This window comes from Rhinichthys klamathensis, unplaced genomic scaffold (genome assembly GCF_029890125.1).
Source record: "Rhinichthys klamathensis goyatoka isolate OS25496 unplaced genomic scaffold, OSU_Roscu_1.1 h1tg000107l_1, whole genome shotgun sequence".
In the NCBI taxonomy this organism is placed as follows: Eukaryota; Metazoa; Chordata; class Actinopteri; order Cypriniformes; family Leuciscidae; genus Rhinichthys; species Rhinichthys klamathensis.
In genome coordinates, this window is record NW_026606645.1 from 2,156,146 (window position 1) to 2,183,958 (window position 27,813).

The following is a 27,813-nucleotide window of genomic DNA, read 5'->3' on the forward strand; positions in this document are numbered from 1 at the left end:
CCTCCTCCCTCTCCGCGCTCCTCACATCTCATAGAGGTGTTATTGCATTAGGAATAAACCAGCCAAACGATCAAAGCCCCGAATGGAGTTTGCTTTTCCACCTTTTGGCTACAAATCTTCGACTGTAAATAGAAAAACAAGGCAGACGTCAGACGCGCACTTCGGCTGTTTCGGAGCGTCGAGAACTGGAATTGTAACTTACTGATATCCAGCTTTGCGTTTGTTGCGAAAGCTGACCAGCTGAGTGTTTGGGGTGGATTACAATGTTATTGTTCAGCACGGGAACTTCGGGAGAGTTGTGAGTGCGGTGAGGGGCTCCCCGGGCTCGCGGCACTGAGATCTGGACGTGTTGAGAACAGGGAGTCGGTGACGCGGAGTCCTCATGGCGCAACGGGTGCGTAAAAACCCTCAAACGTGGCCGTCAAGACTAATTCTGCTCAGACGCTGATAAAACATAGGACATAATTACAGTCAGATGTCCTTTAATTCCTTCAATGAATCGTGTGTGTGCGTTTATACGCATATAGTGTTTTGGAATACGCAGCAACAAGTGAAACCACCAACAACAACAAAAAAATTATTATAATAATTTTCTTTTTTGTGCCATGATATTTTTCATGCAGCCTACTTTTAAAAATCATTCTTTATTTTATTTTTGATTAAATTCAAATATATAATTTTTTATGTTGTAAGTATTATCCTAAAATTCCATATTTAGCTGACAGCCAAAAGAGTAACTTGATGCTTACAGCCGGTTCATAACTCATATTGCTGTCGTTGGGTACTTGTGCGCGACCGATTTAATGCTACAAAACATCGATATTAATTTCAGTAATTATTTTTATACGCAGTTAAAACACTGCTACATTTCTGTTACACTATAGGCCTACTTTATGTGCATTTTGAAATTCAGCTTTCGAAAACAAGAAAACTGAGTTGAAATAGCCTATAAATGTAAATAATAATAATAATAAAAATCAGTTTGACACGGTAATTTAAGATAACATGTTTAAATTTTACATCACATGTGAATTAAAACATTCCATGTGTTTAAAATGTGAAAACAGCTCCAAAAAAGTTTTCAAGAAGTATATGACAATGATTAATATTTTCCGCTGTAGCCTACGATCTTGCACATTTAAGTCACAAAGGGCCTGAAAATGAAAACTAATGCCTGGTTAATTTATTTGTTTTAAGTATGAAACAACTGACGTGTAATTCGGTTTAATTGGGGTTTGATGCTCAATTTAAACAAAAAAGTGCCTGCTGTTAAAATAAAGGTTATTTATTGGTGTCGATGAAGCTTTAAAAATCCATGGAACCTTTCCATTGCACAAAAGGTTCTTTACAGTGGAAAAGGGTTCTTTAGATTAATAAAACATTTTCCACAACTCTGTTCTTTGGGAAATCCCATATGGTTCTACTATGCCTGCGAAACCTTTTGAAACCTTTATTTTTAAGAGTGTAGCCTATGTGTAAAGGTGTGTGTGTAACAAAATCCCAATCTGAGTTTTAACTTCCACATTGTGAATTTCCTCAGTACGAGGATCTGGTGCATTACGGCATGGATGCGGTCGGGATCCCGTCTCCGATGTACGGGGATCCTCACGCGGCCAGAGCGATGCAGGCGGTTCACGTGAGTCACGGCCCGCCGCTTCACCAGTACCCGCACCCGCACGCGCACCCCGGGGCTCCCGGGGGCCCGGCGCCCGTTAACGACGCGCTAAAACGGGACAAAGACGCCATTTACGGGTAGGCTATGTGTGATTAATACCCCATGTTGCCTATTTTATTATGTCGATGAGTTCGGCTGTAGGGCAGAATGTCTAAACTAAAATATTTTTCGATGTAGTCGCTTGTTATTTTGTGCTAAACATTTTTTTTACGATGTTCTGTTATAGCCACTTTGTTATTCTGAAATTGAGGAAATATTTACGTTTGTCCCCTTTAAATTGAAGACTACAAATTCACTTTTATTAGGCTACGTATGTTTTCAATGATATGGAATTAATGCTGTTGGCCTGCTGTCACAACCATAATTTTTTTTTATAAAATTTGAAATAAAAAGTAGGCTACTTAAATGCTCACATAAAAATCACATTATTTCTCCATTATTTGAAAAGGTGCGGATAGGGGGGGGGGGAAAGGAGACAGGGCCTTGAAGCCGAATGTCTTGTGCTTGAGGCAGAACAGATAGTCTATATAAACTCCAGTGAATGTGTTTTGTTTTCCAGGCACCCCCTCTTCCCTCTGCTTGCACTAGTTTTCGAGAAATGTGAATTAGCGACGTGCACGCCTCGAGAGAGCGGGGTGACCGGCGACGTCTGCTCGTCAGAGTCATTTGACGAAGATATTACAGTATTTTCAAAACAGGTCAGGCCCTCGTTTTACTTCTCTAACAACCGGTTATTACAACATTTAGAAAAAAAACTGTAATAACAACCAACAACACAGCCCAGTTTAATTTTGTGTGACAATTGTAGGCTACAATCGATATTCCGATACGATCGCTATTGTTTGTTTTGTTTTGTTTTCTTCATTTCAGATAAGGGCGGAAAAACCTTTCTTCTCGTCGAATCCAGACTTGGATAATTTGGTAGGTCGCCCTGTAGTTTAAGACAAATTTCCAATAATGTTTTACTTTACACCAACTAAATTCCTTTTTTAGAACTGGATAAAATAAAACAATAACCACAAAGCCATTTGTGACATGATATGTCGTTTCGTTTTAGATGATTCAAGCCATACAAGTGTTACGATTTCATCTGCTCGAATTAGAGAAGGTTTGGCTTTCAATTATTATTATAATTTATATTTTTTTATGGTAACAATTTACAATAAGGTTTCTAGTTAACTACTTTAGTTAACATGAACTAATAGCCTAACGAACTAGCCTATACTTCTACAGCATTTATTAATCTTAGTTAATTTTAATTTCAACATTTAGGACTGCATTATTAAAATCAAATGTTGTAGCCTATTTGTTAACATTATAGTTAATGCACCGTGAACTAACATGAACAAACAATGAACAGCAGGATTTTTATTAACTAACATTAACAAAGATTAATAAATAACCTGAAACAAATTAATTGCTCATTGTTAGTTCACGTTAGGTAGCCTAACGCATTATGTTAATAAATGAGACCTTATGGTTAAGTGTTACTATCATTTCGTTATAATACGTGTATAGGCTACGTGTAGGCTATATGACGTGCGTCAACATGTAAATAACATATAGGCCTATCATTAATGTTAATTGTCCTTTCTCATTTCTCATCGTAGGTGCATGAGCTGTGTGACAACTTCTGTCACCGCTACATCAGCTGTCTGAAGGGCAAGATGCCCATTGATCTGGTGGTGGATGATAAAGAGGGGGGATCCAGGTCTGACGGAGAGGAATTTACACGCACCCCGGGAGGGACAGACCAGGCAAGCCTTCAGATAAACTCCTTCTGCATTGGTGTGCTTTTAAACGGGCAGTGCTGAATAGTTTTGCTTTGTACAAAGCTAGAACAAGTGACCAGTTGACTTAACTTTTTTTTTTTAAAAGGTGAGGAAACCCGTTGCCTAAAAATTATTACACAGCCTAAATAAACTTCATGAGTAGGCCTAAGTGGAAAAAAAAAAAAGTTATGTGAATTGACAAATTTCTCTGCTGGGCCATGTGGTGAGAAAACATTTAGCATTTTTCATCATGTATGCTATAATGCATTATACATTTCATAAATAATTGTAACCAAAGTTAAAATGCATTATAATATTTGCAGATTCCTTGTTACATCAGAAATTGGTGATTTGTAATGCTTTTAATGCACTTTAGATACGTATTATAATTTATTATAACTGTGGTAGATCATACAATGCATTATAAGGTGCATTACAAGACATAATTAATGCATTAAAAATACTTTTAATAATGCATTATACATAAAGGCTTTAAGTAAAGTGTTACCCTTTTTTTTCTCAGCAAATGCACGGTTGACATGAAACCTGTTTAAATATTTTTGTAATTCTATATCTATATTTATTATGCATGCATCTTTTATGACCACGCAATAATTGAGACATTACTTGGAATATTGTTCTTTTAAAAATTCATTTGTGAACTAAAAAAACCCCAATAAAACCCCAAACTTAAAAGCACCCATGAATACATTTTAAAATGTTGAATAGATTGGTCACCTGCTCAAATACAGTAGCGAAGGGAACTTGAAACACTAGCCTGGAGAGATTGTTTTTGTGGGGAGGCCAGAAACTCCTGTTTCATGAGATACAATACGGCCACAGACTATCCGTCCCCGTCGTCTATATTAAATAACAGCAGAGAATCACTCTTCTGTCATATTACAATGAATCATTTTTGCTCTTTTGAGGTTAAATGAAACCCGACTCTTCACATTATAGTGTACATGTTATGCATAATTAAATATACACAACGTCCCACGAAATTATTACAGATCATATGATAATACAAATAGCCTATGTTGTCCATTCCTATAGTTCAGACCAAGGATTTGAAGTGCCTCCCACCAATCAAAAATAAATAAATATGTTGTTATTTCAGAATATATCTATATACACACACACAGCAAACTTGGCAGTGTTAATTATTTAGTGTGTAAATAATCCATCAGAGTTCATTAGTGCTGTGTATGTCTTGAATACCTATCACTGAAGCATTGTTGACTGTCTTTACTGTTTACTGCATTATTTGCATGGATGCTTGTGAGTTTTGTGTCATGTGATGATGACTGTATTTCCCTTAATGATGTGGGTTTTTTGAGTCACCGTCATTGCATTTGGAATGTTAAGGATTATGTTTGCTTGGTTGAAAATCTATGTTTCGCAAGATACCGTCTCCTTATTCCACAGAGATGCTCACTTTAAAACAGCTCCTTATTTGTACAAGGAGAAAGACCAAACTACGTTACTATTGTGTGCACAATCACGAAGAGTGACAATACAGTTTGTTTTGTCCCATTTTTGAATCAGTAGTTTCCCAAACAACTCATAACTGTGTAAAATCCGTAGTCTGGTATGTAGATACTTTAACAAATCTAAAATAACTAAATACAATTAATATATGCATGAAATATATAGGGGAGACCGGGGCAAATTGTCACATTGGGAAATGTAAGGTATTCAAAATCCTCTTAAAATAGGTTAATTTTTTTTGTAGATCATCCAAGCTACAATTCCAATTTCATGATGTTATTTAATTGCATTTGTGTAAAAAGTGAATACAATAAACCATACTATTTTTGAAGAATTTTGAGTTGTTCTTAGGAGATTATTTTTCCTAAATTCGTATATATATACACACACACACAGACACATTTATATACTATAAGGATATATAGTAACTATAATATAATATACAGTTTTGATATATCATTTTATATCAATTAAATGTATGCATTGATTTAGTCACAAATAAACCCACTATACATATAAAACTAACCGGGGCTAGTTGTCACATTGATTACTCCATATAGATACACACATTTACTTACACACACACATGTGTGTGTGTGTGTGTGTGTGTAAATAGCCCTGGTCTCTCCTAATGTAATCCTTCTCACTCTGAATGGTTTCTGACCTCTGGTAAAGACATTTCTCTATAGGTTTAGTGTCAGTTAATTGCAACACACTGATCAGATTGCATCTTTAAAACATAAAAAAAAATCAAAAATTGTAGTCACTGACATGTAAACGTTCTCAGTTGGGCGCTGTGCAGTGATATACACACTGACCAGATGAACAGGTGTTTCACGTCATAGCTGTTATTATATTATGCATTTTAGCACAGTTCGAACGCTCAGTTGACCAATCAGCATCCAGAACCGTATCCATCCGATCACCGGTGAAAGCTAACAAGATGGATCCTGTGCGTGTATGTTTGTTTGTCTTGTAATTGACGTGCAGATATTTGTGCGTGTGTTTATACACAGCGTTTTGAAACGGTTTGCTCTTGCAGCATGTGTTCTGTATTACTCCTTACAGCACGCCTCTGGTATGCGCCGCTATACTGTACTTAGCCAATAATATATTACGCTTATTACTCTGTCTACCTGTCTCTCTCTAGGTGTTCTGGAGAGAGGACGACGCGACATCTGTTCATTCCTCTGAAGCTCCGGCGGCCTGCAGCAGACGCGCCGGCTCACACAATGGAGACAACAGCAGCGAGCACGGTAACACACTTGCACGCTATGCTACAGATACACACGCAAGAGCTCGCTGTGTGCCAAGTGAAACAGATCTGCTGCAGGTTTGTCATCTCTAGCATACATTTACACTTTAGCACCACCACGGGGGTCTCCGACTGCACACACACACACATACACACACACACGTACACGCAAGTACACACATCGGTAGACTGCTCCTAAATAACTGCAGCCTCTCGGTGTGTGTGTGTGTTGTGTGTGGATGTGTGTTGGACAGGAAATGGTGCATGATGGATATAAAGACTCTTCTCTGGGCTCCTCTGCTCTGAGCACCAACCATGGCCAATAAAAACCAGAGTACATACTTCCCCGAGCACCGCATCTGTGTGTGTGTGTGTGTGTGTGTGTTTTGTTCGCTCTGCCTCAGCGCAGCAGCTGTGAGTCTGGCTCGGACAGAATATCTCACTACCTGAAAAAGAGAAACAACAGACTGACAAACACACGGATAAATGATCACAACGAAGCACAGAGTCTGTCCTAGAGCATTATTTATACTGTAAACATTTGTCTTTTCAGCTTTTAGGTCAAATCTAAAAGGGCCACGTTATATGGTTTTATTTTTTTATGTGACAAGTTTTTTACACGTTTTTTTGCTTGTATGCTGTTAAGGCTATATAAATGCCTTCTTTGCATGTGAAATTAGAAAAAAAGGATAACCTAAAAATGGTAAATCCAAAATGAACTGGTTCTATTCAAGTCAAAAAATATTGTTTAACATCACTGAATCATCCTACATACATTAATTCATACCAGCAAAACTAATTGTATGGGTTTAACCAGGTAGAATTAGCTCTTTTCAGCTGCTATTTATAACAGCTGGCAGGTCACGACATTTTACAGTGCAGTATTTCTTTGTCTGACATTAGCTTTACTAGATGGTTTTGCTTTTTTTATTTTTTACAAATGGTTATTTTTCCCAAATGGTTATTTTTAGCTTTGAAAGTTACAGTTTTTACAGTACAGATGTTGGATCCTATTGAGTAGGGGTGTAACAATATAGTTACACAATATTCCAAATCACTTATGATCATAATTATTTTGTGTTATTTGATCTAATTTCTGTTATTAAAAATAAAAAAAGAAGCCAATTACAAACAATAGGACAAATACAACTATATGTCCAAAACATATGAATTAAACAAATTAAGTTTCTCAGGTAAAATAGGTTTATTTAACATATGTACAGAAATGTTATAATCAAATGTGAAAATTATAGTCTGTCGCTGTATGAATTACATATAAATGTATTCTTATTAAAGCTAAAAAAGTTATTCAGTCAAGACCAGAAAGTTATTTTCTCTTTAGTTTGATTCACATTCAAGGGATAGTTCACTTTGAAATTAATTTTTGGTATGTTTTAGCTTACCTCAAGGGCATCCAAGATGTAGGTGTCTTTGTTTCCGCAGTAGTTTCAATTTTGATATTTTTAGGTCAAACCGTCCTTGTCTGTCAGTCATATAATGCAGGTCTATGGTCACTTCCTCAAAGAGCATGCACAGAGAAGTCCAAATTAAACATGATTTAATGACTCGTAAATGTAAGTACACATTGATGGCCTAAGACACGAAACGAGCGGTTTGTGTGAGAAAACGAACAGTATTTATATCGTTTATACCTCTTGTAACCACAGCCACGTCCAAGTGATCTGAGGTCGCCGGCGCTTCGGTCTTTTCCGGAAAGCACCGGAAGTGATCTCTCGCGGGTGTACTCACTCATACAATTTTTTTTTTTTTTTTTTTTTTTTTTTTTTTTTACGACGGTTTAAACATCCCGGATAAGCGCAAATTAGTACCCTTTTAATTAGCCGTCTTACCTACAATCTCTGCTCTGTGTAAACAATGAGTGACGTACACGCGCGAGGTTTCACTTCCGGCGCTTTCCGGAAAAGACCGAACCGCTTGCGACCTCAGATCACTTGGACGTGGCTGTGTTTACAAGAGGTAAAAACGATACAAATACTGTTCGTTTTCTCACACAAACCGCTCGTTTCGTGTCTTAGGCCATCAATGAGTACTTACATTTACGAGTCATTAAATCATGTTTAATTTGTACTTCTCTGTGCATGCTCTTTGAGGTGGACCCCATAGACCTGCATTATATGACTGACAGACAAGAACGGTTTGACCTAAAAATATCAAAATTGAAAATACTGTGGACACCTACATCTTGGATGCCCTTGAGGTAAGCTAAAACATATCAAAAATTAATTTCAAAGTGAACTATCCCTTTAATAACACAGAGCAGCAGGAGTGTGTATTTGACCATTGAAGCGCAATAAGACGTGAAAGAGAACTGAGATTGCGATCGCATGCTGAGAGACACCGCATTGAGCTCTTTTTCGCTGCTTGTTCTTTGTACTTGATAACACTTTTTATCATCGAGCACGTCCCAAATTCGCGAACTTCGGCAGTGTGCCAGTCAACACAAGCTCATTTTCAAGATAAATTGCACTTATAACTCTTTTTAACATAAATCACGTCCGCTCTATCTTCACATTCATGCTTTTCATCACTCTGAAGTGTCAATAGTGCCATATATCTACATACCGCGATATACAAGATATAATAAAACCTCTAACGGTATTATATACCGTAGAAACGATATATATCATCATACCACCCAGCCTACAAATGAGCCATGATATTACCCCTTTAAAAAAACGAACTCCTAAATTAAACCATATTGAACAGAAGTGAAATAATTAGTTGGAATGATGTATTTTGAGTATAATAAAAAAAGGGTTTGAAATGATTTTAAATACTGTTTTTAAAAATGCATAAAGTACCATCGGTGTACATTAATAGTGGAAATACATCAAACTAAATATGGAATTGCATTTATTCGTTTTTGAAAATCTTAAAACCTTAAAAAAAATTGATGCAGCTGATGCAAATCCAAAAAAAAAAAAAAAAAACTTTAGTTCACTGTCACTATCTCAACCATGTTAATAGTTGGTTTCTTTTTCTCAGGTGACTTTCTGGATCAGAGTGTCGCCTCTCCAAGCACAGGAGAGGAGGAAGACCCCGATAGAGAGAGAAAGAACAACAAGAAAAGAGGCATTTTTCCCAAAGTGGCAACCAACATCATGAGGGCATGGCTGTTCCAGCACCTCACGGTAAAACATGTCCCTGCTTTCCCAATAATATCCCAAATCACCCTCTTATGATCATAATTATGTGTGTTATTTTGTAACAGAGTAAAAACCAAACCACCACGTGCTGAACAAAAGTTATTCAATGCAATTCGATATAAATGTAAATGACATAATCATGGCTTTCAGGAATCAATAATGCCCAACTAACAGCCCAAGATAAATGCATGTGACTATAAGGATCATTATAAGGTGCTCAGTAGTTATCATGTAACCTAACGTTGTGCTTCTTCATTTTGAAACTTAATCTGAAGTTCATCAACACACATATAGGCATATAAAACAGCTTACAGATGCACAGGACATGATAAGAAGCTCGTGCCGGCATGTCTGTACCTGCACGCCTGCATTATTTCAAGCTCAGTGACGCTCCCACATTGCCTAGAGGCTTATTGAACACACACACACACACACACACACACAGAGAGAGAGAAATGCACTAATGACCGGTGTAACAATATATTGTGATGAAACACAGGCAGGGTTTCCTTACTGTTGTCATGTGTACGGTGTGATAACGGTTTCCATGGTAAAGTGGGCGGGCACAGCTCAGAGCCCCTCCCCCTCGCTCTGACTTTGAATATATAATCTGAACTGAACAGACATTACGCCTTTGTTTCTGCATCCTTATTTTCATCCTCTCTCATTCGGAAACTTGTTGAATCTCTTTCCAAACAAATAGGCGCTCACACTACCTCATAAACACTAGCTCATATGCATCCCACATAAAGGCTGTGATTTGGATTGGGTAATTAGTGGGTAGTTTGTTCCCTTCTTGACAGCAGATGTGAAGCAGCCGAACACACGGCTGCCTGAGCAATCAACGTTATGGAAGGATTTTTTTTATGATTTATATAAGAGTCACAAGAGGACAGGAAAGAGCTGAACATGTGCTAACCAGTCACTGCGGCTATGCATAATAATATTCCAAGATTTTTAATTGAAACCTACAAATAACAGCGTCAGCAAATTAGCTCAAACACAATGGCTGCGATTCAAAGCTTAGGCTACATTTTCAGATACGCTAAACCTAACCTGTTTTCAACGTTGATAATAATTTCTCAAGCATCAAATCATCATATTAGAATGATTTCTGAAGGATCATGTGACACTTTAGACTGGAGGAGTGGAGTAAATATTGTTTGGTAATCGTACAGATATGAGCACATAAACACCTGAACATCCACCAGGTAAACACTGAGACAGAAGGAAGGCTTTCCTTCAGGCGCCGATTAAGGTGGTGAGCATGCAGATAGATGACATTACAACATTCCCTGAGATCATTAGGGGGGTCAAAGGTCGTGTGCGTAAAAGAACGCCCCCCCCCCCCTTTATTCCAGTACAGTCTCCCTGATCCGTTCAGCTCCGGCAAGCACACAAACACCGTGCAGCGCCACCTCAGACATTACTGCATCCTTCTGTTTGAAGTTTAGAAATATGAGAAGTGCATGCAAAACATAATTCATATGTTTTCCACCCCGCCTATTCCCAGGCTCTGATCAATCTAAATCTCCATATTGATGTTTGTCAGTTGTAAATGTGATTTCGCAGACCTCCGCTCGCTGATTACCCCTAATTCAGCTGCAGAGCAGACCAAAGGCATCGTGTTTAAAGATTTAGCTCATTATTTTTTCACTCTTATTGTTCAAAACCATATGCTGTTATTTTTCATGATGCGTGAGTCATTTTGTCTACTTTTATGGTGCTTGATAGTTTCCTTGTTGCATGAAAAAGAACTGAATTGAGCCCCCCCCCCCCCAAAAAAAACCCCCCAAAAAACACATGCAGGTTTGGAACAATGTGAAGGTTATTAAAGGGATTGTTCACTTTGAAATTAATTTTTGGTATGTTTTAGCTTACCTCAAGGGCATCCAAGATGTAGGTGTCTTTGTTTCCGCAGTAGTTTCAATTTTGATATTTTTAGGTCAAACCGTTCTTGTCTGTCAGTCATATAATGCAGGTCTATGGTCACCACCTCAAAGAGCATGCACAGAGAAGTCCAAATTAAACATGATTTAATGACTCGTAAATGTAAGTACACATTGATGGCCTAAGACACGAAACGAGCGGTTTGTGTGAGAAAACGAACAGTATTTATATTGTTTTTACCTCTTGTAACGCACAGACCGAAGCGCCCGCGCCCTCAGATCACTTGGACGTGGCTGTGGTTACAAGAGGTAAAAATGATATAAATACTGTTCGTTTTCTTTTGGTTCGTTTCGTTTAATTTGGACTTTTCTGTGCATGCTCTTTGAGGTGGTGACCATAGACCTGCATTATATGACTGACAGACAAGAACGGTTTGACCTAAAAATATCAAAATTGAAAATACTGCGGAAACAAAGACACCTACATCTTGGATGCCCTTGAGGTAAGCTAAAACATCAAAAATGAATTTCAAAGTGAACTATCCCTTTAAATAATCCCATCATTTTCATTCTTGGGTGAACAATCAGTCAATGTTCACTGTATTTCACTTATTTAACACCCACCTGTGATAGACGTTCTCGGAACAATGTTATGAATGAATGTTTTTTTCAGTAAAATTAATAGAACGTTTGTTCAAAGTTATCTATGTTCTCAGAATGTTAGCACAAAAACATTATTTATACCATCGTTCATGGAACGTTTGGTTGGACATTCATCTAACGTTTTTTTTAAATGGAACTTGTTTTAGAATGTTCAGAGAACATTTTAAAAGTAACATTCCCATAACGTTTGCAGAATCATCAAATCATCAAATCACCAAAAATCCAAACAGTTTTAAAAACTGGACTTTTTTTGAACGTTGAATGGAAGCTTAACGGCGACCAAAACGTTCTTAGACCATATTTTTGTTAGCTGGGGTGCCTTTTGTTTGGGACTTTATTTATACTTTCTAGGCTTTCATGCTACTGTTTTAGCCGGTTTCTCCACAGGCGTACTTTTCCTTTGAAGCGGTGGAGCATTTGGTTGTAATGAGGGAGCCGCAATTAGCGTCAGTCTCAAAAAATGAGGAGCGGAGGGCTTTGTTGGGGGCGGGGTGGGCGCGATGGAGTTCATTTAGCCTAACTGCACGGGCATGTTGTGTGAGGATGGATCTGCTGGGGTTCCTTCCCCCCCCCAGGGTCTCTCCAGGGTCGAACTCGCTGTTATCAAAACACCATCCATTACGGCTCTGACAGCTCCTCCTGGGGACCTGGGTTCTGCTAGACCTACAGGGAATTTCCGTCCTTGCCCATGAAAAGAAAGGGATGCGGAAAAGAAAAATGTTGGAGAGAATGAAAGAGAGGAGAGGTGATTCATCACGGCCAGACTCTTTTTTTTTTTCTTTTTTTTTTTTTCGTAAACGCAGAGGGGAGGGGGGGGCGACGCGGAGACACAGAGATGAAACGGAGAACCGTCGGACTGAGAAGTCATGCCTCACTTTGGGATTCACTCAAGACTGTAGCTGCAAAGTTAATGAAAATCACAGTCGGCCTGCTGGGTCTTTGTGGGAACATCTTTTTAGAAATGAAAATCTGTTTTATGCAGAGTTGGAGAAGCTACTTTAAAACTAGCTTGCCAAGTAACAAGCTACTAGTACTCATAATTCAAAGTATACTCTCTACATACCGTAAAGCTACTCATTTGAGAAAGTACTACTAGCTAACTACAAATCTATTAAGTTATATTTACAGTACTGTGCAAAAGTCTTAGGCACATTCGTATTTTCACCAAAAAAATGGTTTTAATCCAGTTATGGATATCTTTTGCTGTAGTGTGTCAGAATATATCAGTTTACATTTCCAAACATTCCTTTTACCATTAATTGTAATAATCCAATATAGTAAAAGATATAAATAACTGGCTTAAAACCATTTTTTTTGTGAAAATACTAACATACTTTTGCACAGTACTGTACACACACACACTCACACACACACACACACACACACGTATATATATATATATATATATGCTGTTATATATGTGTGCGTGTGTGTGTGTGTATATATATATATATATAACAATATTCAATTAATAAAACATATAACTCAGCATTATATATATATATACACACACATATACATGCTTTATCTTGTAGACTTTATCTCACATATATATACATGTATGTGTGTGTGTGTGTGTGTGTGTAAAAGTATTAACATATTTGAGAAAAATGTATAACATATATATTAAATAAAAATTAAATAATAAATACATTATAAAAAATATTTTTTATTTTTTATTATAATACTTGTATCTGTCTTTATTATAATACTTTATGTATATACACACTCAAGTTAAACATTTATATATTATTTAACAGCTGAGAAAAACTGTATATATTAATAAAATAAGGACATATTAAATAAAAATAAAATAATTTTACATATATGTATTTTATTGTAATATCTTTATTATAATACTATATTACAATACGTTATTATAACACATGCATGTATGTATCAAATCAATTCAATATTTGTATATTATTTCAAATATATAAATTATATCGGAATTTAATATTACCATTAACTGAACCAAAAAATATGCAAAAGTATTGTCATGACATAAGCAAGTTTTTCCCCCCTTTGGTTAGATTTAGTACTTGGATCTCGTATTATTTTTCATCCCTGCTGTCTGTGATTTCTGGGTTGTGAGTGTGACCCACCAGTTGAAAACCACTGATATAGTAGAGTTTAAGAAGAATAGTCTAAAGTCTAGACTCAGTGTTTGAGTACAATAGAGGGACCATCACACACACACACACACACACACACACACAGCTGCAGCAGCGGGTGAGGCTGGGTGTGTTTTAGAAGCTTTTTAAGTACCGTTCACCCTGAATTACCGATCATTAGAGCCCTAACAGTTTTACTGCCTCTGTAAACAGGATAATGACCCCACACACACCTTTAACTCTTCATTGAGTTTCACAGGACACGCACACACACACACACACACACACACACACACACACCTCCAGCCAGCATGGCTCACTCGGTCGTAAAGTTACCCACCATTTGCTACCAGAGCTCTCGGCGTGCAACAGGTGTTAAGAGAGAGTCATTCATGGGTGAGGTGTTTATAGTCGCTGCTGTAAAACTCCTGCTCCAGGATCAGTTTAATGCTCACTCCTCTTTATTTATAGATCTCGTTGAGGTTTAGACGGCTGACCCGGGATCAGTTGTTGTCTAATTACAGGTTGAGACCTCCCCTGTCACTGTGTGCGTATCCTCTGGGTTTAGAGAAAGGCTTTGGTGCTTGCTAGAGCCGTCACCCTTGGTTACAGGATAGCAATTTGTAATGACTTTGTGGCTTGGCGTCTAAATCCCAGCTGGCAACTCTCCGATTAGCGCATGGGGTTTCCTTTAGAGTTTAGGGCTTCATTTGCCAAGATATACAAGGAATTTGTTTGGCTGCATATGCAAACACCCTACAGCCACATAACACAGTTCAACAGAAGAACAAATGCAACTGAAACCTGATCCTTTGTGTCCTGTTTTTTCTTTTTCTGGTGCAACTCTACTGTTGTACTGCTACTCTTCTGTTTGCTAGTGTTGTAATTGTTGATGTTTGCGGCCCGTAGCACCCGTACCCCTCTGAGGAGCAGAAGAGGCAGCTGTCCCAGGACACGGGACTGACCATCCTGCAGGTCAACAACTGGTAAGGGCTGATCACATCTCAAACACAGCATCAAGTTGAAAAAATACAGATGTGAAAGTATCAAAGTATGTTATTATTTCTATTGAGGAAAAAGGGTTCTGCATTCTGACACCAAAGGAGAAGCTTCTCAAGTTCATCAAATAATCTTTAGTTCTTTATACGTCATGACAGATGTTACACAGAATGTAACATCAATATCTTTTTTCAGTACTGAGACTAGACATAAAGTGTACTATACATTGTGTGTGTGTGTGTGTGTGTGTGTGTGTGTTTGGGTTTTTTGAGAAAAGTTTCTGCATTTCATTGATTACAAATATAGTAAATACAATGAAAGAAATATTACAATTTATGATAACTGTTTTCTATTTAAATATATTGTCAAATATAATTTATTCCTGTGATCAAAGCTGAATTTTCAGCATCATTACTCCAGTCTTCAGTGTCACATGATCCTTCAGAAATCATTATGATGATTAGAGGATCAAGAAACATGTCTGATTATTATCAATGTTGAAAACAGTTGTGCTGCATCATATTTTTGTGGAAACCATGATGCATTAGATAGATATATAGATGGATGGATGGATGGATGGAAAGATAGATGATAGACAGATAGATAGATAGGTATAGATAGATATAGATAGAGAGAGAGAGGTAGGTAGGTAGATAGATAGATAGATAGGTAGGTAGATAGAGAGGTAGGTAGATAGAGAGAGAGGTAGGTAGATAGATAGATAGATAGATAGATAGATAGATAGATAGATAGATAGATAGATAGATAGATAGATAGATAGATAGATAGATAGATGTAGGTAGATAGAGAGGTAGGTAGATAGATAGATAGATAGATAGATAGATAGATAGATAGATAGATAGATAGATAGATAGATAGATAGATAGAGAGGTAGATAGATAGATAGATAGATAGATAGATAGATTGATAGATAGATAGATAGATAGATAGATAGATAGATAGATAGATAGATAGATAGATAGAGAGGTAGGTAGATAGAGAGGTAGGTAGATAGAGAGAGAGGTAGATAGATAGATAGATAGATAGATAGATAGATAGATAGATAGATAGATAGAGAGGTAGATAGATAGATAGAGAGGTAGGTAGATAGAGAGGTAGGTAGATAGATAGATAGAGAGGTAGGTAGATAGATAGATAGAGAGGTAGGTAGATAGATAGATAGATAGATAGATAGATAGATAGATAGATAGATAGATAGATAGATAGATAGAGAGGTAGATAGATAGATAGAGAGGTAGATAGATAGATAGAGAGGTAGGTAGATAGATAGATAGAGAGGTAGGTAGATAGATAGATAGAGAGGTAGGTAGATAGATAGATAGAGAGGTAGGTAGATAGATAGATAGAGAGGTAGGTAGATAGATAGATAGAGAGGTAGGTAGATAGAGAGGTAGATAGATAGATAGATAGATAGATAGATAGATAGATAGATAGATAGATAGATAGATAGATAGATAGATAGATAGAGAGGTAGGTAGATAAAAAGGTAGGTAGATAGATAGATAGAGAGGTAGGTAGATAGATAGATAGATAGATAGATAGAGAGGTAGGTAGATAGATAGATAGATAGATAGATAGATAGATAGATAGATAGATAGATAGATAGATAGATAGATAGAGAGGTAGATAGAGAGAGAGGTAGGTAGATAGATAGATAGATAGATAGATAGATAGATAGATAGAGAGGTAGGTAGATAGAGAGGTAGATAGAGAGGTAGATAGATAGGTAGATAGATAGATAGAGAGGTAGGTAGATAGAGAGGTAGATAGATAGATAGAGAGGTAGGTAGATAGAGAGGTAGATAGATAGAGAGGTAGATAGAGAGGTAGATAGATAGATAGAGAGGTAGATAGATAGATAGATAGATAGATAGATAGATAGATAGATAGATAGAGAGATAGATAATAGATAGATAGAGAGATAGATAATAGATAGATAGATAGATAGATAGATAGATAGATAGATAGATAGATAGATAGATAGATAGATAGATAGTAGGGATGGGCATTATTAATCGACGATCGATAATTGATCATTAAGAATTTCGTCGATCATGTTAATTTGTTATCGATAAAAAAAAAAAAAAAAAAAAAAAAAAAAAAAAATCCTTTCCTCTAAATCCTCGCTTGCCTGGCTTATGCTACTCCGAGCTATGTCTGAACTTTGTATTTTGAGCACTTCTTGCGTTGCTTTTGCCTCTTCACGATGACTCGCTTGGTTTAGTCCTCAGTTGTAAGTCGCTTTGGATAAAAGCGTCTGCTAAATGACTAAATGTAAATGTAATATGGTTGCGTTGCGTAATGTGAGCCTTGAAGCAATGAACCGCTGGATTGCACCACTGCAGACGGGTGGAAAGTGAACGGAATAAGTTGTTTCCCGGGCTGGTCAAGTTAGCGCAGAGGTACCTGTGCATCCCGGCAACGTCAGTCCCCTCAGAGCGGGTGTTTTCGGCGGCTGGACTGAAGAGTTTGTTTACACTCGACCTCGACGCGTCCGCACAAGCACGAGCAAAGGTGCGCGAAGCAAAAATGACGTCATTGCGGTATTCGGCGTTTTACAGGCGAGCGCGTGGAGTATAAACGCCTCGTCCGTTTGCGGAGAATCGCGCTGCAGAGCCAGGCAAAAGTATAAACGAGGCTTGACGGTCACCATGTTGCGGTCGCGTCTGACCCCAGGCCCAGTCCATGTCATCAACATGCTTATCTTTCTCAACAAAAATCAGTAGACTGGTGCAGAAGTTTTATGTGAGTTAATAGATATTTTTTTGAGGCTTTGTTAAGTAGCCTAATTTGTTGCTAGGTAGGCTAATCTCTCTCACACTCTTTCTCGACTTCGTACCTTGGATAGTTTTGAGTTACATTGAGTATTATTATGTTTTTGGTTAAGTTATTGTTTAACATGATTTTTTTTATTATTATTTTGGAACAAACGATCGGGTCTCTGTTTGAGGACGCCAACTCGCAGCTGCAGGTTTTGTTGCTTTTTAGAGCACCGCAGCGCATATTTCAAGTTTAGCCGAATGTCCAGTTTAACTGCCGCAAGTTGATTATCTTGTAATAAAGATCTCATCGAGGAAAAACACGCTGTATTTTTGTATTTTCATTGCATTTTTAATTTATAAAAAGTTAAATAAATAATTAATTTTAATATATAAAAAATATTAATGATTAATCGATAGTCGATCGTTAATTCTCCCGACGATCGACTAAGAAAATTTAATCGAATGCCCATCCCTAATAGATAGATAGATAATAGACAATAGATAGATAGATAGAGAGGTAGATAGATAGATAGATAGATAGATAGATAGATAGATAGATAGATAGATAGAGAGGTAGGTAGGTAGATAGATAGAGAGGTAGGTAGATAGAGAGGTAGATAGAGAGGTAGGTAGATAGATAGATAGATAGATAGATAGATAGAGAGGTAGATAGATAGATAGATAGATAGATAGATAGATAGATAGATAGATAGATAGATAGATAGATAATAGATAGATAATAGATAGATAGATAGATAGATAGATAGATAGATAATAGACAATAGATAGATAGATAGAGAGGTAGATAGATAGAGAGGTAGATAGAGAGGTAGGTAGATAGATAGATAGATAGATAGATAGAGAGGTAGATAGATAGATAGATAGAGAGGTAGGTAGATAGAGAGGTAGATAGAGAGGTAGATAGATAGATAGATAGATAGATAGATAGATAGATAGATAGATAGATAGAGAGGTAGATAGAGAGGTAGATAGATAGATAGATAGATAGATAGATAGATAGATAGATAGATAGAGAGGTAGGTAGATAGAGAGGTAGATAGATAGATAGATAGATAGATAGATAATAGATAGATAGATAGATAGATAGATAGATAGATAGATAGATAGATAGATAGATAGATAGATAGATAGATAGATAGATAGATAGAGTAATTCACCGCTCAAACACACACTGTGGTTGACACTATCAATGCTTTGCTCGCAGCAACTGAACCCTGAGTTAATGCAGTCTGGATCATTTTTGAAGCTTGCGTATTTCTGTCCATGTTTGCATCTGTCTACTTCGACTAGCTTTAGATTCATTTGTTCTTTTGATTGAACTCACAGCTTTGGACGTCAACAGCAATAGATACAGGAAGGGTTTTCTCCTCCCTATCAACTTCTACGCTGATAACCATATCGGTTTTGCCATCCTAACTGTGCACGATTACATGGTTAGTTTAAGCGTTTAGCATTTTTTCCCCATGCAGAAATTCCTTTAATATTTTGCACACTCCTTGTGACCTTCCAGTTGAGAACCGCTAGTCGACTCAATGGCGTTTGCTGCAAAGAACCAATGGAGAAGTCTTATTTTTAAGAGTGTATGTTCTGGGCCAGGAAATGACCTGGGGTGTCCCGGCACCAGTAAGAATTCATGAGAAACATTTCTACAAGGACATAAACTCCTGCTTCTGCCATAGTAACTGACAAGCAGAGCTAAACAATGTTGAAGATCTGGACTGGTTTCATTACAGTCCTTTAATTTGCTGAGCTCTAGTTGTGTACTGTACGTTTGTCCTTCGCCAGAGCTTTTTATTTGCAGAACACCATATGTGGAATATTCCTGAAGTCACCAAAATAAATATATGAGATTTTTTTTGTTTTGTTTTTTGAGAAAGGTTTTCATCTTGTGCTATTTACACACATATATTTGATAAATATTATATTCCACTGTGGTATATATTTAGAATATTAATTTAAAAAAAAAAAATGCAAAATACAATTTCATTGCTTGTAGAAAATATTTCTTAATATTTTAAAATATTACATTTTGGACTGTGTGTGTCGTCAGGTTGATTCAGTCATGTCTAATAATTTCTGTGACTATTTTTTTTGTGTGCATTTTAATTGGCGGAACATTTTCTCATCTTTGGCTTTTGCTCATCAGTGTAAACAGTATTTAGACCCCTCAAGAGCCCTTCATAATCAAAATGACAACTAATTAGTATTTTAATAACCGGAGTGAAAATACATTAGGTGCTCTTCAAAGCCCAACACAAACAAGAGCGCAGAAAGCAGTGTGTGTGTGTGTGTGTGCAGCTCGGGCGCGCAGGGGAAACAGGTGAGGGAACGCGAGGGGCGAAAACGAGCTGCTGTCAAATTAAACAGAAATTATCACAGGGAACAGCTGGACTGGTTTATTTAAACATGGAGACGCACAGACACACACTCGTAAAGAGGAACACTGTCCTCCGAATGACCTCACAATACAGTGGGACGAAAAGAAGTACACTTTATGTCTATGCTTTCCAGACAGGAACATTTGCTGTTGAGTTTTAGGTTCAATAGGCCACAACTATCACAGGGTGAATTAATATAAACTGGGAGGCCTGGGAATGTATGGTGGGGTCCAAAAAGAGACCACATTGAAAATCTTCAATGAAAAGTTTTTTTATTCAAGCCTGGAAATTAAGTTTTGAGAATAAAAAAAAAAAATTTAAAACAAAGAAAAGCGATGACATAAAATAAAGAAATATATACATTTAGATTTTAAATGCATTTATTTCTGACAATGAGCATGAAAATGGATAAATTCCTGTTAAATTTTATTTCAGTTTTTTTTTCCCACTCAAATTATGCTGATAATATCATTTGCAAATAAATATTTTGTACGAAATATAAAAAAACAAGTAACCCCACTATATATTATATAGATGCTATATATATATATATATATATATATAGTAGGGCTGGGCGATATGACCAAAATCTCATATCACGATAGAAGTCATCTCATATCCCGATAACGATATATATCACGATATACTGTAAAACTTCAAATAATAGCCCGGGCTTTTATTTTCCCAAATCGCCGAACTGCACCGGCTTGTATTTGAGGCAGGCGTCTATGAGACAGGCCTTTCATTTAGTGTAGGCCTAGAGATAACGAAGATTACGTTTTATTTATAAATGTGTTTAACAAATCCGTTAATCTAAGAATTAGCCTAGGCTACTTTATTATGTCTAAAGGGGGTCGCTCACCGGACGAGAAGCGCGCGCGCCGTGTCTATAGCAACTCGAGGTATCGCACACACACCGGACGCGCGCTGTCAGTTTATGGCCAGCAAATTGTTATGTTTAAGGACATTATGGAATTAAGATCATGTCTGTACTATGTTATGATAGTACTGTACAATTAAATACAATCGTTGCTTAGTCTGCAGTCTGAACACTTTACCTCAGAGCGTCCGTTAACTGAATGAATTGGGAATATCACCTGAAAATCCGATAATAACAGCATCAATTTGAATTCAACCAGCTGATTTCTGTAAATGAATGTACAACTAAATGTATGTTGCAGCACAGGGTGAAGTCAGTATATAACGATAATTGTACATTTAATATAACCATAGCTTTTAGATTATTGGCAGAATTAAAAAAAACGAAACGATGTGACAGCCATGGGCTGAACAATACATTACTGGTAATATCCATCGAGCCTATGAACTTGTTGCCCGAAACACATCAACAAGAAAGAATGAAGGCTATACCCTGTAAAACGATCTCCTTCTCTCTCCGGCCTCCGCTAACTCTGCTTGCGCTAACAACTCCGCCCAGATGCGCGCAATCTGCACCACAGAACTGGTTTAAACAGACGATCTGACGGGTTTTAGAAGATTAAATACAAACCGAAACTAAAAAACAGACCAGGCCTCTATTTGAGACTGGCGTTTATTTATCCAAACCACCCTAAAATGGTCAATACAACAAATAGAAAGTTAACCAAACCATCTAGCCCCTCGTTTAGGAACGAGCTCCTCGGTTTGTTCTGGCTGGTTCTTCTCCTGCTCGGAAACACCCGGTTCTGTCACCCCTTCATTCATGCTGTTATTCACGTTTCTGCCTGCATCCCCATGGTGGCGTGAAAGATTGCAGTCATCCAAATTTTTGCCGTAAACAATGTTTTTTTGCGACACCACGATATAAACGATATGGCATAATATGAAACGATAGGCTTTTTATATCGTCCATCCGATATATATCGTCATATCGCACAGCCCTAATATATAGCATATATATATATATATAATGCTGAATTATTTATAAATGTTTTATTAATTTAATATTGTTACACACACACACACAATATTAAATATATATATTTAGCCACGTTAGTATTTTCAACCCAAAAATGGTTCTAAGCCAGTTATTTATATCTTTTTTTCTGTAGTGTATTATTCGATTATTACAATTAATGGCAAAAAGAAATGTTTGGACATGTAAACTGATATTTCCCACTTTATTAATTAAACTATTTATTTCTGACAATGAGCATGAAAATTGAGCATTAACTAAAATTCTTTTCACTCAAATTATGCTGATAATATAATTAGCAAATACATTTTTTGTATTAAATTGCAACAAAAAAAAAATCTTGCATTTGCGATATATAAATATTTTGTATTAAAATTCAGAATAGAAGTATTTTTTTTATATTTATTTATTTATTTAACAGGGACCATACAGTCAAACATACATATAGTCATATAGTCACAATACAAAGCCTGTAACTGATGCGCAGCATATAGAGTTTGTAGCTAATGCTAATTTTCAACTCCTACTTTTCACTAGTGGACTCTTTCAACCCCAGTGTATATAGTGAATTTGAGCATTTAAAGCCCATAGACCAGCTCTTCCTATATAAATGAGCGTATATGGCACAGCAGGCTTGTTCTGTGTGGATTGTGCAGTAAAGGTACTATGTGTTTCTTTGCTCCCTTGTGCACAAGAAAGGGCCCCCAAATATTTCACTTGCTGCGTAGTGTTGTTATGTGTTTGGCGTGCGTGTTGGGCCGTGTGTGTGTGTTTGGAGTGAACAGGCAGAGGCATGAAGCTCGTAAACTTGGTCTCGTGGTGAGAAGAGGGGTTCAGTGAGGGGTCAGCTTTTAACCCCCTTAAAGAGTGGGACGGGCTCGTCCCCGCTGGGGAAACGGCTCTTATCTCTGATTGGTCCCCTAACGGGCGGAGTTGAGAGAGATGCTAGCGCTCAACAACCTGAAAAAAGCGTTTATCGTACCTGGACCCGTCACGCCGCTCTTCCTGTTTATCTCTGTTTTTACTGCTTCTTAACATGAATATGCCATCAGTGCTTTTCAAGCTGTGGTATGCAACACACATGTAAAATGTATTAAAAAATATAGACATTTTAATGGGTACATTCTCACTTCTGCAATGGGAATAATAATGTGCTTGGCTGGATTTATCTGATTAAATATACAGTAAAAACAGTAATATTGTGAAATATTTTTACAATTTAAAAGAACTGTTTTCTATGTGAATATATTGAAAAATGTCATTTATTCCTGTGATCAAAGCCAGTCTTCAGTGTCACATGATCCTTCAGAAATCACTGTAATATGATGATTTGATGCTCAAGAAACATTTCTGATTATTATCAGTGTTGAAAACAGTCGTGCTGCTTCATATTTTTGTGGAAAACAGGATACTTTTTTTCATGATTCTTTGATAAATAGAAAGTTTATAAATGTCTTTAGTCACTTTTGATCAATTGAATGCATATTTGTCAAATAAAAATATTAATTTCTTTAAAAAAAACAATAACTTCTGAACAGGTGTATATACATTTTTTTCCAAATCTGTATTTTTGTCCAGTTTTCCCGTATGAATTTCATACTTAAGACCAGATAAATTTACTTGAAAAACAAAATTGTGTAAGAGTTGATTTCAAAGAATTTATTTTTCTTTCCCCATCATTTATTCTCACAACAAGAGTGCAGTAAGAGAAATAACATAATTCATCCACTCTCTGAAAATGAGTCCATATTTCTTATGCAGTTTTGCTTCTTAAGTAAATGTACTTTGTTGCAATAAGGGAATATTGTTGTGAATGTTTAGATTTGGTCAAAGTTGGCCTGAAAACTGGATGTAAAGGCAGGCTTCTCCTCGAATGGAAAGGACGCTCATATGGTCGGTGTGTGTAATTCACTTCCTATGATTTAAAAGTAGAACTTCCCCTCCTTTGTGAAGGTTCGACTGGAAGCGAAGCACCTGGGGTGACGCAGAGGGGTCATTAATCATGTGTGGACTTGTGCCCTGGCACTCCAAGGTCAGAGGTCACGGGGAATTTTTCAGGCTGAGAAAGAGCAGAGCTGGGCTGCTGCCCGGGGTGTGAGGTCACCGAGTCAGGGGGTCAAAGGTCAAGCATAGCATGGGAATAAATGCGGAAAGCATTGAAGTTCTGTGTTAATTTATGTTCTGTGTTAAAATAAACTAGGTTTTTTTTTAGTGTTCTGTAAACGTCAGCCGTGTTTGCGTATGCAGAATTCGCCGACATGACACCCGTTTTCACCCAAATCTGTTCTCTTTAGACTTAATAAGCTGAAATCATTCGTGTCTGTGGCACAAACTGTGCTGGATGAGCTGCGCGCCAAAGTTTAATACATGGGTTTGTTCAAATCCAGAACCATAAATGTTATTGATGCTTGCGTTTGAAAGAAGCCAGCACGTTAATAAAGAAATAAATGTCCTTTTATGCTCATTTCAACGGTTTTCACCCCTGTTCTTTGCTTTGCTCCATCAGGTTTATCAATGCCAGGAGAAGGATCGTCCAGCCGATGATCGACCAGTCCAACCGCGCAGGCGAGTGCCTTGTAAAACTGACTGATTTTTGGTTCAGTTCTCAGAGCTAAACTGTATAAAATGCTCTTTCATCCAGGAAATCTGCACTATGTTTTAATTATTGGTGACACGTGTGACAGATGGATGCTGTTTTTCTGTTTATTTCAGTGTCTTGCACCACAAGTGTCATGCTTTTAAAGGAGTCAAATGAACAGGTTTTCAATGCGCCGCAGTTTTAAAACAATGGACGCAATCATTTGTCTCCAAACATGCTGAAAATTCAGCTTCGCATCACAGGAATAAACTAGCATGTAAAATATATACAAATAGAAAACAGTTATTTTAAATTGTAATATTTCACAATATTTCTGCAGAATTATATTAGCAGAAGAGACTTCTTACATATATATTGGGAATAAAAAATGTAATGTTTATAAAGTTTGCTTAATTCTCGTCAGAATATTGTCAGTCCACCTGCAATATATGGTTTATATACAGCATATATGTGCTTAGATATATGTTTGTGTAGCAAATTGGATGTATGCAAAATCAAAAAAACTAGTTTTAATGTGCATCAGTTTTAAAACAATGGACCTATCATGTATTTCCAAACATGCTTTTGGTCCAATTCTATTGTGCTATTTTTAAACTCAAGAACATGTCCTGAACTGCCCCTAAAATGGTTTTCAGGATGAATTAGTTGAACTCAGCCTTATCCATCACACACACACACACACACACACACACACACACACAGCTTGGTTTCAGTAAATGTCTGGGTGGATTGGAAAGGAAGTGTTCTTACCATTGTGACAGTTTACACATTTCCTTTGGGAAGCTGTTATGTGTGGATATGTCTGACCTTCTAAACTGTCTCGTGTGTGTGTGTGTGTGTGCGCAGTAGGTCACAGTGGCCCGTACACCCCTGATGGTCAGCCAATGGGAGGTTTCGTAATGGACGGTCAGTCGCACATGGGCATCAGACCACCAGGTACATCAACCCTCTTGTTTTTTGATGTGTTTATGACATTTAAGGAAACTTTCAACATTGATAATAATAATAAATGTTTCTTCAGAGGTGTAAAGTCCAGGGGTCAGAAAGTAAAAGTCCTGCCATATGTTTATTCCACCCATGAAAAACACTTGTATTAAAAAAAAAGCGTATATAAATGTGTGTATATATACAGTATATATATAAAATTATTATGATCTCAGTGGGACATGTATCATACTGGACATGTTCTTGCACCAAATTACTGTTTTTACTATATTTCTGTAAATTAAAATTTTTTTTTTTTTTTGTGGAAAATAGTGCATTACAAAAAAAACTGCTTAACTGTCATAAAAATGTCAGTCCACCTGCAATATATGGTTTATATACAGTGTATGCATAGATATACATTTATTTGAGCAAATTAGGTGAAAATTCAGCAAAATTACTGAAATGAAATAACTAATTATTAATAAACGTTTACTCTAAATTCACAAAAAAACATTTGAATATACAAGATGAGAATGATCCATTGTCATGGCTGTCAGTAGATGTGTTTGTGATTTCATGAAAGTCTCTCTGTCTCTCTCTCTCTCTCTCTCTCTCTCTCTCTCTCTCTCAGCAGCTCTGGGTGGTCTTGGGGGAGTGAATATGGGTCTGGAGAGTCAGTGGCACTACATGTAAACAAACCCCTGCCACCCTGCTGAACACAGCAGACGAGAGGTACGCTTCTGCACCAGGGATTCCCCTGTATGAAAACATCCCTCACGGCGGTTCGACCCAGCTAATGGCCGTAATTCTCTCGAGCTTTCATGTCTGTTCACCTTTTCAGTTTTCTTCATGCTCTCTTAAAAATAAAGGTTCTTAACTGCCATTGATGGTTCCATGAAAATCCATGAAATATTTCCATTCCACAAAAGGTACTTTGGAGTGGAAAAAGGTTCTTTCGATTATTAACACGTTCTTCACACTAAAAGTAAGGTTATTTTAAGAGTTATTTTGACTCAAAGGTTCTTTGGGGAACCAAAAATGGTTCTTGCAAAAAACAACAACTTTTGAAACCTTTATTTTTAAGAGTGCGTTTAATTAGCAAGAGCAGTTCTGATTTATAACAATCAACTCGCAGAAACTGTACAGCAAAATCCCCATCCCATATTTCCACCGTCACATGGTACAAACCGCCCAGTCCAATTAATTAGTCACTCAATTACTCAGTGGAGACAGTTTATGACATTGGAATCAGTTAATGTCTCAACCCACAGGAAAAGATAAAGATGAAAGCAGGGGTTTTGACAGAAATGTCAGCTGAGTTGATTTGTGACCGTGCTGTCGCCGCCAGTAGTGTTTCCTCATAAATGATTTCAACTCTTTTTCATTACACACTCAGGCTTTTTGGCGAGAGGATCGATCCTTTGCTCACGTACCCGGAGTTTTTGGGTGGATTCGGAAATTGGATTTTGACTTGCATCACAATAAACGGCCTTTATTCAATGGTACAGATACCCCAAAGAAACCCCTACAGCTTTACTCTCGGAGCGAGGCGCCAGACGGATTCAAGATGGCCGCCGGGACTCGTGTTCCCTGTGATGGGCAGATCAACTGTATCAGTAAACAATACAGAAAAAAAGAAATGCCTCAAGACCTGGACGTACTCGCTCTGGGCCGGGAGATTCTTTCATGTGACCTCTCACCTGGAACCAGGTGAATCTTCAAGTGGCCTGAAAGCTCAAAACAAAGTCTCGTGTTTCAACTCAAGTGCCACCTGAAATCAAGAGTCATTATTCTGCAGACAAAAGTCCGGGAGCGATAGACGCCTACGTCACACCACCAGATGCCTACTACGTCACACTGACGGAAGTTTGCGATCTAATCTGTGCAAAGCAATTCAATACAATGCCCATAACTGTATATAATGCTGCTGGATGTGTCAAATATGACAGAAAAGGTTCATAAACGCCCGATGAATGCAACTGAAGGTTTCTCATACACCATTTACTGCGGTATAAATGCGCTTAGATGCATCTGGACAGTTGTTCTGGATTCGACTGAAGTGAGCTGAGCTGTATATTCACACTATGTGTGTGTGTGTGTGTGTGTGTGTGTTTGGTTGGTTTTCAGTGAGTGTGGGTTTATTCACATAAAAATTCATACCTCAA

General features: G+C 37.3%; 1 protein-coding gene across 1 annotated transcript; it reads left to right on the forward strand.

Annotated features, from left to right (window-relative positions):
* On the forward strand, positions 1-27,813 carry meis1a (Meis homeobox 1 a). The gene is made up of 13 exons (XM_056253622.1): positions 1-394; positions 1,541-1,752; positions 2,235-2,373; positions 2,546-2,596; positions 2,733-2,783; positions 3,286-3,432; positions 6,089-6,194; positions 9,200-9,345; positions 14,936-15,012; positions 24,629-24,687; positions 25,568-25,657; positions 26,280-26,380; positions 27,045-27,813. The coding sequence occupies exons 1-12, from the start codon at positions 383-385 to the stop codon at positions 26,339-26,341; spliced, it is 1,152 nt and encodes a 383-aa protein (XP_056109597.1). The 5' UTR covers positions 1-382; the 3' UTR covers positions 26,342-26,380; positions 27,045-27,813.